The sequence below is a fragment of the Pinus tabuliformis genome, chromosome 4_1, assembly GCF_031772625.1.
Source record: "Pinus tabuliformis cultivar Carrire ecotype Pingquan chromosome 4_1, CPIR1, whole genome shotgun sequence".
In the NCBI taxonomy this organism is placed as follows: domain Eukaryota; kingdom Viridiplantae; phylum Streptophyta; class Pinopsida; order Pinales; family Pinaceae; genus Pinus; species Pinus tabuliformis.
Window position 1 is genome coordinate 980,400,262 of NC_142303.1, and position 16,736 is coordinate 980,416,997.

The window sequence follows — 16,736 nt, forward strand, 5'->3', positions numbered from 1 at the left end:
ACATGTCAAAAGAGATAAGGTAGCTTAAAAAACAAGTTATTGGGTTGAAGAATAAGCAATCATCTTAGGATTCATGGATAATACATAAAAGTGATAAAATAGAGTCCTAGGTATGAATTAGTTAACACTAGAGAATTTATGGAAGTTTAGACAAGTAATTCAATAGCCCTCTTAGCTGCAAATAAACAAATACAAGACAAAAATTTTATGAGATAAAAGACTTTGAAGTTGTTGTGCCCATATTAGAACTGACATGAACAAAAAGGCCTCAACTCCAAAAAAGGAGATTCTTTTGACACTTAGACTATCAGGAAATTTCTTAATAAAGGATGCACATACAATAATGCCAACACGTTGACTGTGGTGAAAGCAAAAACTTGTTTTTTCTTTCATATCAAGCGAATTAAAAGCCTTTGAATGTCAAAGCTAAGAATGAGGGTTGACGCAAGTGGCCACATTTTACAGTAGGTTTCATTTGTCACCCTTTCATTTCAAATAATATCATCCATTGGTGGGTTAAATGAGTTATGGGCAAGACCACCTTTCTTTAGGAATAAATGTGAATGGATGAGTAAAGAGAGATATGAGTGACACAAACGTCGAGGAACTAAGGTAAACGTTCTACAAAAGTTCTAATATAGATCAACATTGTCACTACATACCTAGAACTAAATGTTCTGCTCTAAAAAACAATGAAATGAACAACAAATAATGATCTAGGGCTAGTCCTGGTTAGGTTCTAGGTAGAAGCGAGAGAAAAATATGTTCAAAATAGCGTGCGAATATGTAAACAATTTGGAATAAGTGCCTAAATGACAATGGTTCCAGTTAAAATAAGGCACTTGTCTAAACCCATACCATTGATTATTGAATATGCCTCAAGTGCCCTAATTTCTTGACTGGATTCACACGTATAAAGTTGTGGGGTAGGCATATTGTTTTCCTGACAAGCTACCATTTGTGAAACAAGTTATCTTATGTTTCCACTCTCTATTTTTTGTGCCACCCAAACCAACGTGCAAATGTGACCTGCTATCAAATGTGTCCTTTGCCATTAAAATATTAAGTCATTGTTTGCACAATGCATTTAGAAGTGTCATTTCTTTGTACAATTATGTTTGCATGGTTTACATGCTTGCAAAACTTCTTGATGTGTCTAGGTGGTGAACTTCGTGAAATTGCTGTACTAGTTCGATTCATCTAATGGTGGGTCATGTATTTATGTATTGTGATGGTGTCTCAAACCCCTTACTTTCTTTGCTATGGGTAAGTCATTCATTATTTCTAGAATTTAGTAGGGCATGCCAAGTGTTTCTCTCTTGCTACCAATGCTTTTTGTTCTCCATTACAAAGCAAACAAAAAAAGTATATAATCCTAACAAGGAAGGTGCTTACTTAACCAAGAAAAAGAAAGAAAGGTGATAGAGACTATCATAGGTCATATTGTTTGAGAGTGACATCTCTTCCATTTTGAGAATCATAACCCACTATTCCAAAGCTAACAAAGGTAGTAGCAAAATTAGCAACAAGAAAAGAAACATATGGGTGTTAAACTCCTCGAAATTGGTTTATTGCTTCGATTCATCCAAATGTGGGTCATCTATCCATGTATGGTGATGATGTCTTAAAACCCTAACTTTCTCTATTACGAGTAATGATTGGTCTACTACTTCGATTCATCCAAAGGTGGGTCATCTCTCCATTTATGGTAGCTACATCTTAAAACCCTTACATTCCCTACTATGAGTAATGCAACATTAAGTTTGGAGTTGAGTAGGGCATGCTAAGTGTTTCTCTCTTGTTGGTGCTTTTTGTCCAACAAGAAAAGGAAGTATAAAGTTATAACAAGGAAGGTACTTACTTGACCAAGAAAAGAATAAAAGTAATAGGAACTTTAGTAGATCGTCTTCTTTCAGAGCAAGCATCTCTAATTGAATGTTTTAGAGCCACCAAAGGTAGTAGTAACAATAGTGACATGTAAGGTTCATTCAGTGCACTATAAATGAATTATGTTATCTTAAATGCATATAGTAATATTTTTTTTTGTTTTCTTCTCATATTATAAAATGCTAACCTATGCTTTATCCCTATGGCTCAGTGAAGTAGGAATGCTATAAGCTAGAAGGAATGCTACAGTCCATGGATAAAAATATGAAACTTGATGACAAAGACTCAAAACTAGGTTGACTGGTTAAAAGCAAAAAGTTGGAACTATTTGTTATGGATCTTTATTTGGGTGGGGTGCTACCCCCTTGTTGCTTTTATCGTCTCTACCTCCATCCTCGATATTCTGGATTATTAATCTAGAATGATGCAAAGGAAAACTACATATTAATCAATTCGAAACGAAATAAACATGGTGTGCTTTCACTGATGAGTAGCCAAGGTCAATTTTATGCACTTTTACTCGAATTAGATATGTAAATATGTGTAAGATGCTAGTGAGCAACCATTATAACTAGAGCAACAACTATCACAAAATAATGAATAACAAAAATTGTTACTTAATATCATTGAGCAACAACAATAACACAACTTTCACAATTGGCAAAACAATGCAATCAAATTGTGACAATTCATATAGGTTACTTAAGTCTTAGAAAATCTGCGCAGAGATTTGCCTGCTAAGTCTACGAAGGACAATGGACCCACCTCCACGCACGTACTCTACCCCCTTGTTTATGGGACAATGGACCCACCTCCGTGCACAAATTTGACTACTAAGACTAAGAATCCATACATACTCTACCTCTCTCTGGTTTTGAACCTATAACTTTTTAGGAGTTAATACATGCTCTTAACCATTAAATCCATTAAATCCACTCAAACTGCAGATAATTTGAGTTAAAATATTTCATTAAAAAATAAAATAAAGGAAAAAATAAAAATAAAACTAAACTCTTTCGCATATTAACTATAAGTTAAAACATTTTAAAAACGTGGATCTGTTTAAAAAAATATAATCCAAAAGGACAACATACCCTTCATAGAATTCGTGGACTCTGAAAAACCAGTTCCTTTCCGAATAAAAAATATTCTCCATACAAAAGATACACTTTAAGGATGTGGGTCCTTTCCAAATTACCAGAAGGTTTAAAAGTCCGGAAAGAAACTTAATCGATCACAACTTTGCCAGCCGGATTCAGACCTACCTAGCCAAAAATTTCACATTTTGAACACGCAGCAAGCGGATTTTCCACGTTGCGTTCAACGACTATTCAACAAAGCAGCATTGAAACGTGGAATTGGTCCTTCCTACTAGTTCCTAGTCAATCTATACACATCAATCCACATGGAAGTATCTGGACACTCATCCCATATCCCACGGGCATCAGTATAAATGATTGCAGAGATCTCGGCTTTGCGTTCCAATACCCTTTCAGTAGTGCAAGATCGACGACGATGGCGGAAGTGAAGAAAATAATGGTGGCCGTGGACGACAGTGAGTACAGTCATTATGCTCTCCAGTGGGCTTTAAGCAATCTGCATCTTTATGGAAGTGATGTATCGCTTGTGGTTTTTCATGCTCAACCATTGGCAGTCTTCAACAGTGCTGCAACAATGGGCATAACGTGTATGTTTCTTTCTCTCTTAACTGTTGTTACTGTTCCTATACCCCACACATATGTTTGATTTATGCGATTCAAATCCTGGGAGACTAACGTATCCCCTGGATTTGTGGATGGAATCCATAGGTTTGCCAATGGCCATTGATACATTTCTGCCTGATTGAAAATTCTTCTTGTGTTTAAATCCTTTTTTCTTTTAAGAAATGCTTCCCTAGCTTTGTGATGACATCTATGGTGAATTTGTCCATATGTAATAAAATTGAAATTGTAGTGAAATCCTGAACTTATTTGGATATTCACATGATAAATTTCAACCAGACACCTATTAACATGGAACTAACTAAATAAATTCTTTATTTTTCCTGAGCATCTATGGCATATACGAAATACTTCCCTAGCTTTGTGGCTTTGTACATGGCATCTAAGAAATGATTCCCCAGCTTTGTGGATGGCATCAATGATGAATTCGCCTATTCTCAGTGAAATTGTATTAAAGTCGTGGACTAGTTTCCCTTGTCCTGATTTTTACATGACCAGTTCCACCCAGGTCTTTATTGACATGGAACTAACCAAATATTTAGTCAAATTAACAACTAATTAAACTAACTCCTTAAAATTTGTGCTTAAATCCTTAATGTATAAACATAGTAGATAATTTTTAATACTTTGTCTAATAGAATACATGGATATTATGCAACCTACACTGGATATATATCTGATGGTCAGCAGTCTCTAATAAACCGTTGATAAATTCCAGATATCCAAAAGTATACCTGTGCAAAATTTATATGGACTGATGATATTAGAAGAATTGGTGGTACTGGTCCCCATTTTCTGCTGCACCTTTTTCACTCATATTGGTCTCTGATTTTTTATTTTGACCTGACAAAACTAATTGTTGAAACATAATTTCATCTTTTATTAAGGACTTAAAGTGTTGTCACAGGTTGGGAGGTCCACATTAGCGTCTAGCTCCTTGATTTCAGTCAGATGGGTTTTACAGGTTTATGAAATGTGGTGAAGTTTAGGATGGGTTTTACAAGTTTAAGAAATTTGGTGAAGTTTAGAACTTTGGATTGTTGGGTTAGTCAAGGGCTGCTATGGTCACTTATGATCTTGCCATGAAGGCTTTGATATCAAATATTCATAAGCTTAAGTGCTCCATTTGCTTCCCTGTAGATCATGCTTACCTGTCGTTCACACTTTCCTTCCATCTTTCATCCTTCCCTTCTTCCTTCGAGATCCTCCTTATAGCTCTTCACTCTATAATATATTCATTTTGACCATACCTATTTTGCTGCCTAATCCGCTCATCTTTCTTGGCTTATCCCTTGATTCTCCTCCCTTCCCATTGTCGTTTCCAATTTTTATTTCTTATCACATTCTTTGAGAAGTTTCCCTAAACTCTTTTCCCTACTCCATCCATAACCTCAGGTTTATTTATTTCGCTGGGACTTGCTCTATGGATGACTGCTATGACGATGAGTGTAAATCTTTGCACAAACTTCTTCATTGCTTATCATTCGTAGGGAGTATTGTTGTCTCCTGCGAACATAAGAAACGAAAGGTCATTATGTCCAGAAGATTGAACTAACCTCGATCCTTAGTAACTTCCCCAAGGTCTTTTGGCATGCGCTTCTTGCAACGAAAGCTTGCCTCCTGATGTTGACCCACAATTTAGGGTGTCTCATGCTGGCATGCTTTATGATATTGTTAGCCAGCCCTTAGCGTATGTCTCTTCCACTCTGACTTCATGTTATTTTTTTACTCCGGAGAATGCCAAGAGAGTTAGAAAAAATGACCACTAGCAACGTTGCCAATGGTGAGGGGTTTCAAGTCAAAGTTCCTTCAGTTTGGTGTTGATTCTCTTAGCTTCCTGTTGCAGACTGTAATAAGATGGTTTGTTGGGGTTTCCCACACTCTTGGAATCGATGCATCAGTCATCCTATTTATAAGTTAGTTGACTACTTTGATCCCAATAACTATAAACTGTTATGTTTGAACTTTGTACATACTTTTGCCAAATTATACTTTGTCATTCTTGATATGTTTCTTCTCGAGCGGCTGAAGAAAGGTTAATTTAGAGCCAAAGCCCACCTTGGCTTCAAGAAGGATTACCAAATGATTGGCCGCATCTTCATCATCTGTGCTACCAAAGAGGAAGCTAGGTTGCGGTCCTGTAAGGTCTATTGTTGGTTTGTATACTTTATAAGGCTACTTTTTTGGTGCACACACATTTCATGTTTGAGGGCCTCCATAACATTGGTATTTTAAGGGTAGTTATTGTTGCCATTTGGACGTTATAGTAGACAATTATAGGTCAGTTCCAAACAAAACATGACTTCTCTACTTTTATTAGGAGTATGCCGAGTCAAGTAGGGATGTGCTTCCTCCTTGACCTTATTCAGGTTTTATATTAGTGTAGTTAAGGAATTTGTTAGGAAAATCATAGTTGCTATTGGTGGGTGTTTCATGCATCATGTCCTAATCTCCTTGCTTCTTTTTGCTGATATTGTGGCGCTTATATGTTTTTTTACCGGATGGTCTACAAAGGTAGTTGGATGCTCTTCCCTAATTTTGTGATCTTTGTCAACTTGTGGTGAACCTCAACAGAATTGAGGTTAAGGCCATGATCCTCAACATATTTAAGCATGCATTGCCCAAGCTTCCTTTCTTCTTCAAAGGAGAGCCAATGGATATCACTTTACACTCATCTGGGTGTACAGATTCCAAAGGGGGGAGGGTGGAGTATGTACACCTCAGTAGACTTTACTAGTGAAATTCTTGCGTGGAGGCAGTCACCTTGTCCCATAAACAAGGGGGCTTCATACACCAATTTGGTGTCTAGCTTGGCTGTGACCTTGAAATTAAATTATTATTATTATGATGATTAAGTGAAAGCTATATGAATATGGATGAAATGACTCGTGTGCTCTGGGAGTGGGAATATGATGGAACATGGGTGTGATGTGGATTATACCTAGGTACAAAGTGAAAATCTGATGAAATATGAATGATACCAAGGTAAAACACTAGGAAAACACCCCACCATGTGCTAGAGTACGAAAACACCTAAGAACAAGAGATGAACCCACCTTGCAACAATCGAGAGTAGTAACTAGAACATCATGAGCAAGGAAAAATAACAAGGCGATCTCCCTGACAATGGTCCAGCATGAAAAAAGTAACTCCATCTAGCAAAGGTATGAAAATATCGCCAAACCACTAGATGAGCATTAGACATGACCCTCTATCATAGAGAAGTGAATCTCTTCCACCAAAGATCTTCATCATATAGTCCACTACCAAGAAGAGAAAAAGGCTCCATGAAGGTGTATTCCCCCAAGTCCATCCAAAAGCTTTGAACATAGGTATTAAATTGCTGAAAATGCAAATTTACCATAACCCTACTTACGAAGAAAAAGGTGAAAATGATATAATTTAGAATTTTGATCAACACCTACTAGATTAGTGCCTTGATCTAGTTGGGCAATGGAGTTATTTAGGGCAAGATCTATAAAGAGGGCCTTGATGAAGAGGGTGAGAAAATGAATATCTCTATTTAGAAACCGTAGCCACTTCCTTATATCGAAGATTTTAAGTTCAAGAGATGCGTATATCAAAATTCTCTTGAAGGATTCAAGGAAACACATTTTACATACCATGAAAAGGTAAGATTTCAAGGACAAATATTGCAAATTTTAATATGGCATACATAGAAACTCTAATTCACATGTAGCCCCCAAAGGGAGTGACATGTCCTAAGTAGACCTATCAATCCATAGTTGTATGTGATAAGGTGGTCATGGAGTGGGAAAGACTTCAAGGAAGATGCCACAACCATGAGACTAGCTAATGGATGTTGAAATCTTGAGTGTAGTGATGTAAGGAGGGAGCAATCATGGAGGTATGAGTTACCCCTTTCCTTGGCCTGCTTGTTTCACCTCTCTGGTGAACCTTTTGCTTTAATGATTTATCTTTCTTTGGTGCATAGTTTAGGTGATTGTTACCACTCAAACTAGCAGGGGTCCTAGGAGGGGATCCTAAAAGGGCAACTAGTAGGTCAAGGGCAACAATGTAGCGATATCCCACTGTCACCTCAGCTAAGGCTCCTTGATTTTTATGGACTTTCACCGATGCGAGGAGACTCGTTATGAAGGGAATCATTGGATGGATGAATCAATGAAGAGATAAAGAGTGATCCCTAAGGCCTATGCACAAGAGAGACTCAATTGCATGGTTTACTTGCTTGAGAAGCAAGGTGTAAGGCTCTCTAAGAAGGGCTAAGGGGATTTCAAGGGCTAAGGTTTGCAAATAAGACTTGTAAAGGAGAGAACTAGTCCTAGAAACCCTTGTGAAAACTTGGTTTCCAAATGGTCTTTGTGAAATTATCTTTAGTAAGTTGTGGGACCACATGGGACCAAGTGGACCTAGAATTAGGTCAAGGGGGTGGAGTTGATCAATCAAGGGTGTTCTTGACCTAATTGAGGGGGAGAAGGGGATCAAAGGGGAAATTTTCATTAATTTTGATGCAATGATCCCAATCAAGTCACTAGCCAATGGAAGCCAAGGGAAAGAATTGATCTCGGAGCTAGGGCTTGGAATATCTTAAGATCCCATTGTCAGAATTGCTTCAAATTTGGAGGGCTTCTAGGAGACACAACAATGCAGTAGAGGGCAAGAGATTGAATTTTTTGAGTGGGTGAATTGTGAGAAATTTGATGCCCTAGGTCACCTATTGGGGCTAGGACTAGAAAGAAAGGGAGAAAGTGAGAGATATGCTTTAGAGTGATCACCAGTGGAGGATCAGTGCTTAATCCTTTGGGAGAGATGGAGTCAAAGAGATTCCAATGCTGGGGATGGATTCACCTAGTCAAGGAGGCCTCTAGAACAATTTTGCATGGCAATTAGGGCATGTGAACAATTGCTTCAAGGTATTTACACTTTGATTTGCAATATATGATGACTTATCAAGATAAAACTTCGACAAGATATCTTTAGGAATATTCACTCATTCATACATGGCCCATGACATGATGCAATGCTATAAAAAGACAAATTTCCACAATTTCGCATAAGAAAAGCAGTAAATTTCAGTCTAGTATAGCGAAAATCCCCAGCAACATGCATGTGACATAAGAAAATAAGAAAATAGCATTAAAAGAGTGCTTACATGTAAGCAAGAGTATATCCAATCATCTAAGACAAAAACGAAGAGATCCAAACATCAAAATTCATCCATTCATCCAACTTCAGCGTCCAAGAAGAATAACAAAAATATCACGAGGGAAAGTGATGATGATCAAAATGATTCATAATAGTTGTATTTATACACTTCCAAATGAATTCGATTTAGCTAATTAGGCCTAATTTAGCCCCTAAAATAAAATAATGTGCATAATAACAAAACTTTTGGTGACAAGCCCACCAAATAGCTCAATAATGTAAAGATAAGCCTCTCAAGAGGGTCGAATGATCAACAAAGTGAGTCGTTGGGCCTTTGAGGAGGCCTAATGAAGTCCAAGGGGTGCCATGATGTAGAAATGGACTCCAAACATAGTGGACAAGGGGTTGGCCCCTTGTTTTCCAATCAAGAACCTGTGGTGCTCCCAAGTGGGTGTGGGGGCACAAGGACATCCTCATGGGTCTCCAAATGGATCAAATATGCCTGTAGACCATCTGTAAGGGTTGGAGTAATGACATAAGCCCTCCCTTTGCAGCGAGAGGCATCCTGGAACATCTGCCAAGTGTATGGTGCAACTGTGGAGCCGACTAGGCATGGTGGACCAGGTGCATCATCCTCATCCAAAAGGTGGAACACGAGTAATCAATGAACGCCGCTGGGGATCCATGAAGTAATATCTACTATGGTGGAAGCCAATGGCTCTCAACACTCACCCTACAAGTGCCAATGTGGCCCTCTGGAGGGTTAGGATCCTGTATAGGGAGACCAAACCCCAAATGAAGACCCACCTGCAATCCTGCATAAGATCGAATGCATCCTCTTGCCCTCCAATACAACAAATCATTAGAATAATCAAGTAATAATGCTTACCAGTCATGGGATCAACGGGGCACTTCATGGTGGCATGCCCTTCCATAATGGGCTTTTGCATGTACAAGTATCTTCAAGCTCAATAGGGGGTTAACCAAGGACCCTATTAGGTGGTTTCAACCTCTAAAGGGGGTGGCATGTCCATGGTACATCCTTTAAGAAGTAGGTGGCAAATTGTAATATTCCTAATTGGAAAATAACAGTAAATACCAAAAATATGAACTAGGAACAACAATTAAAATTAAAATCCAAGCCCCCAAATCAGAACACCATAGAAAATAAGTAGAATAACTGAGCCATTTTATTAATCTCGAGAATGATGAATACAATGAATAAGGAAAATGGAACCTTGGCTTGCTACTGCAAGCTATGCAAAACCCAGGTGATACAACTCTGATATGAAGGAAATATTGGCCCAAACTGGAACTGTGCACTACCCAGGAAATTACTATTGTTGTTGCTAGAATGGGATTAGAGATTCTGCTTTGAAGAATGCCCGAATCACCTTGAAATTGTAGCCACGGGCTCCACTCCGCATACCCAAAAATACCCAGAAAGGGTTTGGCCCAACTCCAAGCCAAAATTGAACCCACAAAGTGATGCAAATTTGCCAGCTAATAAGCAATATGACCTGCTATAAGAATGAGGATTTCAGGCCCGAATATCGCCCGAAAAATTCTGTAAAATTAGTCGGAGACTCCTCTCAATAAACCTACAAAAACCCATAAAGGGTTTGCGTTGAATCCACTGACCCCCGGTGACCCCCAACAAGTGTGAATTGCCCAATCTGGCCAGAAAACGCCCCACAATTTTGATACTACTAAATTATGCCCAAATCTACCACAGGAAATTTCTCCCAGCTCTGGCTAAATTCTCTACTGAGAAATACCTCCTATCTCCAACCCTTATCTCTCCCGATTCCACTTCTCTAAACCCTTGCGCAGCATTTGGTCAATAGCTTCTGCACCCTTGCCAAAAGATAGAAAAATTGACCCAGGTAATAGCCTCCAATCTAGCTCGGCAAATCGCTGTCCAAACTCCGGTCTAACAATAAGAAAATTCCTTGCAAAATCTTGGAGCCTCTAACCCACGCTTGCTCCCACAATGTGCTCCACAAAATACCTTTGTGCCCAAGAAAAACACACCACTAAATAAACTCCTGCAATGATGTCCAATGGAAGCTCTGAATTGAGCTCCCCAAATTTCCTCACTAGGGAGACACTCGAAGTTCTCCGAAATGAGGGTGGAATTCCGCTTGGAATTCCTAGTGCTAAACAACACTTTGGCCCTTGTGCTAAACAACTCCAAGAGAAGATGAAATATGAAGTGTAATAGCCAAAAGATAATCCACAAAATGAGTCCATCCTCCTTTTATAATTTCTCCTCATGCCTCTAGACTCCTTTTTTAATATTATTTTATTAGTGGGGGCCATTTTCCACTAAGTTACTTTTGCCGCCATTTAATAAAATAATAATTTGCCGCTATTCTCCAATAAAATAATACTAGCCACCTTTCTCCAATAATATTTGCCCCTTTTTAATTAATATTACTAAAATTGGGAAAAATTCCTTAGTGACTCCCATGCTCACAAAATTGGGGATATTACAGTCCTCCTCGCCAAAAATTGCTTGTCCTCGAGCAATGCTCGAACAAGCGCTCCCTCGAATGTACACTCGGTTGCTATTACCCCATGCGTTGTATCTAGGTCTATCCGAGCCTGCTCCTGCTTGAAGTTAAAGTATAATCTATGCATTCATAACCCGGAGCCTTCCTAATCCTTCTGGGCTATCTCCTTATTAATCGGTATAGGCGCCTGAAGAAGCTGTGGTTGAAGAGAAAGCTATGGTTAAATTATGGTATGTTCTATGCTTAGAGCAGTTTACTTCTTTTCTTTTTATTAACCATTAACTAGCAATCACATATACATTAAGTAAAGTGCAGATAGAACATTAAACGATCAACAGAAAACAAGCCAAGACAAGAGACACAAGATGTGGCGGCTAGCCAGGGACAAACCCCAATGTGGGGAAACCCTTTGATCAAATCTTCTTTTATCTTCAATAGTTCAGCAGAGAGAAATAGTACAAAATCAGAATTCTGTAATTTTATATCAGCAGCAGCAAACCCTAGATCAACAAAGTCAAACTTGGTCAAACGAGTTGAAATTGACCTCCAATATGCTTGGTCAATTTCCGGTCAACTAGCCCTCAAACAGCCTGAAGAAACAACCCTTGAACAACCCCAAAAACACAGTGAAACTGCTGTTGACTGAAGTCAACTTGCTGCCCAAAACTAGGGCAGTCAACGTTGGTCAAACATGTGGACGAATTGCATCGATTTTTGGCTTGGGTGGGGGGCATATGAATGAGTGAGTGACCCCTATGAAGGAGTAGGGCGATGGCGGCCTTTTAGTCGAGCGTGCTAACGCACCCTTAGATACATTTTAGAATGAATAAGCCATCCTTGACTTCTGAGGACGGTTCGTCTCTCTTGATTGAAGAAACTATTTACATAAACATAAGAACTCAAGAGGATCCTAAAATCCTGAAACTAGGAAAGGTTCTATTGACGCAAAAATAAGAGACGTACACTCAACTCTTGATTGAGTTTAGCAATGTGTTCGCCTGGTCCTACGCTGATATGCCGGGTCTAGATACCACTCTTATAGTACACCACCTAGTCGTCTCGAGGCCAAGCCGATCAAGCAGAAGTTGCGAAAGATGAACAACCCCAAAAACACAGTGAAACTGCTGTTGACTGAAGTCAACTTGCTGCCCAAAACTAGGGCAGTCAACGCTGGTCAAACATGTGGACGAATTGCATCGATTTTTGTGCCAAAATCTGCGGCCTTCCTAGGAGAGGCAGCCACACCAAAACCGCACCCTTGATGAGTCAAACGCTTGGTCAATGCAGGTCAAAGAGACCTTCAACAGCTTCTGTGTCCTCCTTTCAGCGTCCTCCTTGCCCTAATGTGTCCTCCTTCCCACGTGTGAGCTGCTCCTTGTATAACCTAAAGCTAAGGAGAGAGAGAGAAGAATGAGTGAGATGAGATGATTATAAAATGAATCAACCTCTCTTGTATTTATATGATTCACTGGGCATGTGTGCCACACATTTAATTGCTGGTTGACCTTGACAATTTGTCAAGTAAATACAAATAAATTCATATCTTCATAAATACTTGTCGGAATCGGATGATCTTTAGATCAATCCTACATCTCTCGACAAGAGGAATCTAGGAAAAATATCAGCTGCCATAAATGAGGTGACCCACATGGAGTTTGGCCCTAGTTGCCAATTTTAACACTCCCTCTCAACTAGGGAGAACTCCATCTGCAATCCGTCTGACCGTCGCTACTATCCCAGCCATCAAATGCATTGCCCTGCATTGCTTGGCCCTGCTCTGCTCTGCTTGAACTATGAAGAAGAAGAAATGATCGAGGATGTATCATACCATCCTCCACTGGCCCGAAGTCAGTGCCAGAGTGTGTCATACCACTCTCACTGATCTCGAATCAGTGTCATTGATCCCAGATCAATGGAGGTCATCCTAGCATAGGGAGTACGGTAGATACAACGATGCGTCCATTGATAGTACTACTAATGGGCCCTAATCCCATTTCCCTACTCATTGATCAGATGAGAGGTACTTCCCACGAGTCCCAGACTACATGGGTAGGATGCCTCGACAGGAGAACTAATCATTCTAATTTCTGTCCACTGGAGAACGAATCATCCTGTCCAACATTTGCCATAGGAGAACTAATCATTCTGGCCCACAGGAGAACTAATCATCCTGTTCCACAGTCGCCACGGAGAACTATTCATCCTGGCCTACAGGAGAACTAATCATCTTGTTCCACAGTCGCATAGTGCACCACCAAGGGATGGTGAGTCGCCCTATGGTCGCATGTTGCTCCAAGAAGTACCCCGCGCCCCCCTGGAGCTCCCAGAGCTCAATACATCATACTCGACCCTCATAAGAGGGTCTCTGAACGACACCAAGTCGTTCTCGGAAAGTCAAGAATTTGACCTTTCCCAGGGGCTTCGTCAAAATGTCGGCGACCTGTTCATCTGTACCGATATGTTGGAGCCTTATTGCTCCCCGTTGCACCATATCCCGAATATAGTGGTACCTGATATCAATATGCTTGGAGCGATCATGAAATACGGGATTCTCTGATAAACGAATCCCGCTTTGGTTGTCACACAGGATCACGGTGGTATCCAATGTAAATCCAAACAGCTCACTGAAGAGCTTTCGCAACCAGACCGCCTCACAAGAGGCCATACTAGCAGCAATGTACTTTGCCTCGACGTTGCTCAAAGCCACCGACTTCTGCTTCCTGCTCATCCAGGATATCGTAGCAGATGCCAAAGAGAAACAACACCTAGAGGTGCTCTTTCGGTCCACCACACTGCCTGCCCAATCAACATCGGTATATCCAAGTAGTCTCACATCTTCGACAGTGTATCTCAACCCATGAGTGATTGTGCCACGAAGATATCTTAACAGATTCTTGGCACGAATCCAATGTGTGTGGTGAAGCTCAACCATATGTTGACTGCAAAGCATATATCCAGACGGGATTTGACCAAGAACATCAATGCTTTGACGAGTTGACAATACTCGGTAGCATTTCGTAAAACAGGTCCGGCAGCGCTACTGCTTAACTTCTTGAAGTCAAGCTCCATCGGGTAGTCACGAGCTTGTAGTCCACCATACTGAATCTCTCCAATATTTTCACCATGTATTTTCCTTGAGATAGGAAAATCTCCCCTGGTTTCTGCTAGACTTCCAGTCCTAGGAAATAGTGCATCAGTCCTAGGTCTTTCATCTCGAACTCGGAAGCCAACTCCCTCTTACATTTGAGAATGAGAGGGTCTGTACTTGTTAGAAAGAGGTCGTCAATGTACAACACCAGTATGAGAGGTTTGTCATCTTCAACCTTAAAGTAAAGGTTAGGGTCGACTTCACTCCTAGTGAATCCCAGCTTCAATAGGTAGCTATCGATCCTCTCATACCACGCTCAGGGTGCCTACTTCAGCCCATAGAGGGCTTTCTTCAACCTGCACATGTGAGACTCTTGATCATGAATCTCAAATCCTTCGGGTTGTTCCACATAGACTTCCTCTTTGATCGAACCATGAAAGAATGCGGTCTTCACATCCATCTGATGTAGGTTCCATCCTTGCGAAGTAGCAAGGGCTATGATCGAGCGGATGGTGGTATATCGGGCAACAGGTGCAAATATCTCGTCATAGTCTATACCTTCCTTCTGAGAGAAGCCGTGAGCGACAAAACGAGACTTATACTTTTCAGCACTTCCATCAACTACATGCTTTATCTTGTAAAGCCATTTCGAAGTGACAACCGCTTTGTCTTGGGGTTTGGGGACCACATCCCAGAGATCATTTTTCATGATGGACTCATATTCCTCAGTCATAGCATCCTTCCATACTTGATGCTTGATAACTTCTACAAATGATGAAGGCTCATTTTGGATGATCGTGCTCATGATGGTCAAGTATCCCTGATACCTGGCCGGCTTCTTACTTTCCTGGAAAGTCCCTCTGGGTGCAATGTGTCCTTCAGCGTCATCCAGTGTCCCCCTAAGCCATGAAGGCCTCTTCCTAGAAGAGGAAGGCTCTTGCAGAGGGGGATCAATAGGATCCATAGGTTCTTCCACATCGGGCATTGTCTCATCTTCCTTTTCCTTTGGTTCCCTAGTGTCAGCTTCTTTAGATCCCCTTTGAGTAGGAAGATTGTCAATTTTGCTAAGAGCCATATCTTCGTCAAAGGTGACATCATGGCTAATCTCGATTTCCCTTTGACCAGCCACATAGATTCTATAGCCCTTAGTGTTTTCGCTATAGCCCATGAAAATTCCTTTCTTTCCAGATGCACCCAATTTATTCCTCTTCTCCTTTGGCACATGAAAATATATTGGACTTACAAAAATTCTAAAATGAGATACGTCAGGTTTCTTACTAGTGAACATCTCTTCGAGAGCCTTGGAACCCAATGCTTGATGAGGGCATCGGTTTTTCACATATACGACAGTATTCACAGCTTCGGCACATAGAAACTTCGAAAGTCTTTGATCATGAAGCATAGCACGGACAACTTCCACAATTGTACGATTCTTCCTTTCTGCCACACCATTCTGCTCAGGAGTATATGGTGTTGTAGTCTCCCTCTTAATGCCAACTTCTTTGCAAAAGTCATGGAACTCATTGGATTCATACTCAGTCCCATTATCAGCCCTTAAGATCTTGATTTTCTTTTCGGTTTGATTCTCGATCAAGGCTTTGAAGTGACGAAACCAAGTGAACACTTCATCCTTCTTTTTCAAGAAGTATATCCAAGTCTTGCGAGAATAGTCATCTGTAAAAGTGAGGTAATATAAATATCCTCCCAAGGAGTTCACATGCATCATACCAGATACGTCTGAGTGAACCAATCGTAATATATCGGAGGTCTTGCTTTGGCTTGAGAGGAATGGTCCCCTTTTGAGCTTCCCTTTGGCACATCCCAGACATACACCTTCTTGCTCTAATCGGAACTTGGGAATCCTTGTCACCATTTGTCTTGCATAGGGTAGAGCTTTATAATGAAGGTGAGCAAACCTTTGATGCCATAGTTCGGACTGAAGTGATGTGTCTCAAGACATGACACCCAGCGGACTTCCTCCGACTTGATATAATGAATCAACTCGAAACCCAAGAGTGAAAGCTTCTTTAAAATTCTTTTTCCATACACGTACCTTGCCATCGATGAAGGTTACCTTGTAGCCTTTGTCTTCCATTGCCAAAACAGATGGACACCAAGTTCTTTTTGAGATCAGGTACATATAGGACTTCTTGCAAATGAATTGTATTACCCTGATTCAATTGAAGAATGACATTTCCTACACCTTTCACGGGATATTTTGCGTTGTCCCCAAGAACAATTTCCAGGTTGGTCTCCTTCTCTATCAGATTAGAGAGAGTTTCTTTGAAACCAGTGAAGTGCCTTGAGGCACCACTATCAATAAGCCAATTTCCCAGCGTGTCTGGGGGAGCAGTAGTAGAGAGGGCCGCTGGTAGACAATATTCATCTTGCTTATTG

The 16,736-nt window shown here is 40.3% G+C and overlaps 1 protein-coding gene across 1 annotated transcript in view; it reads left to right on the forward strand.

Annotated features, from left to right (window-relative positions):
• Nucleotides 1-3,132: 3,132 nt before the first annotated feature.
• Nucleotides 3,133-16,736, forward strand: part of LOC149179410 (universal stress protein A-like protein) — a 151,692-nt gene continuing 138,088 nt past the window's right edge. Inside the window, exon 1 of the mRNA XM_089420653.1 lies at nt 3,133-3,574. Within this exon, the coding sequence (XP_089276779.1) occupies nt 3,403-3,574 (172 nt within the window). The 5' untranslated portion in view covers nt 3,133-3,402. The remainder of the gene's footprint in view (nt 3,575-16,736) is intronic.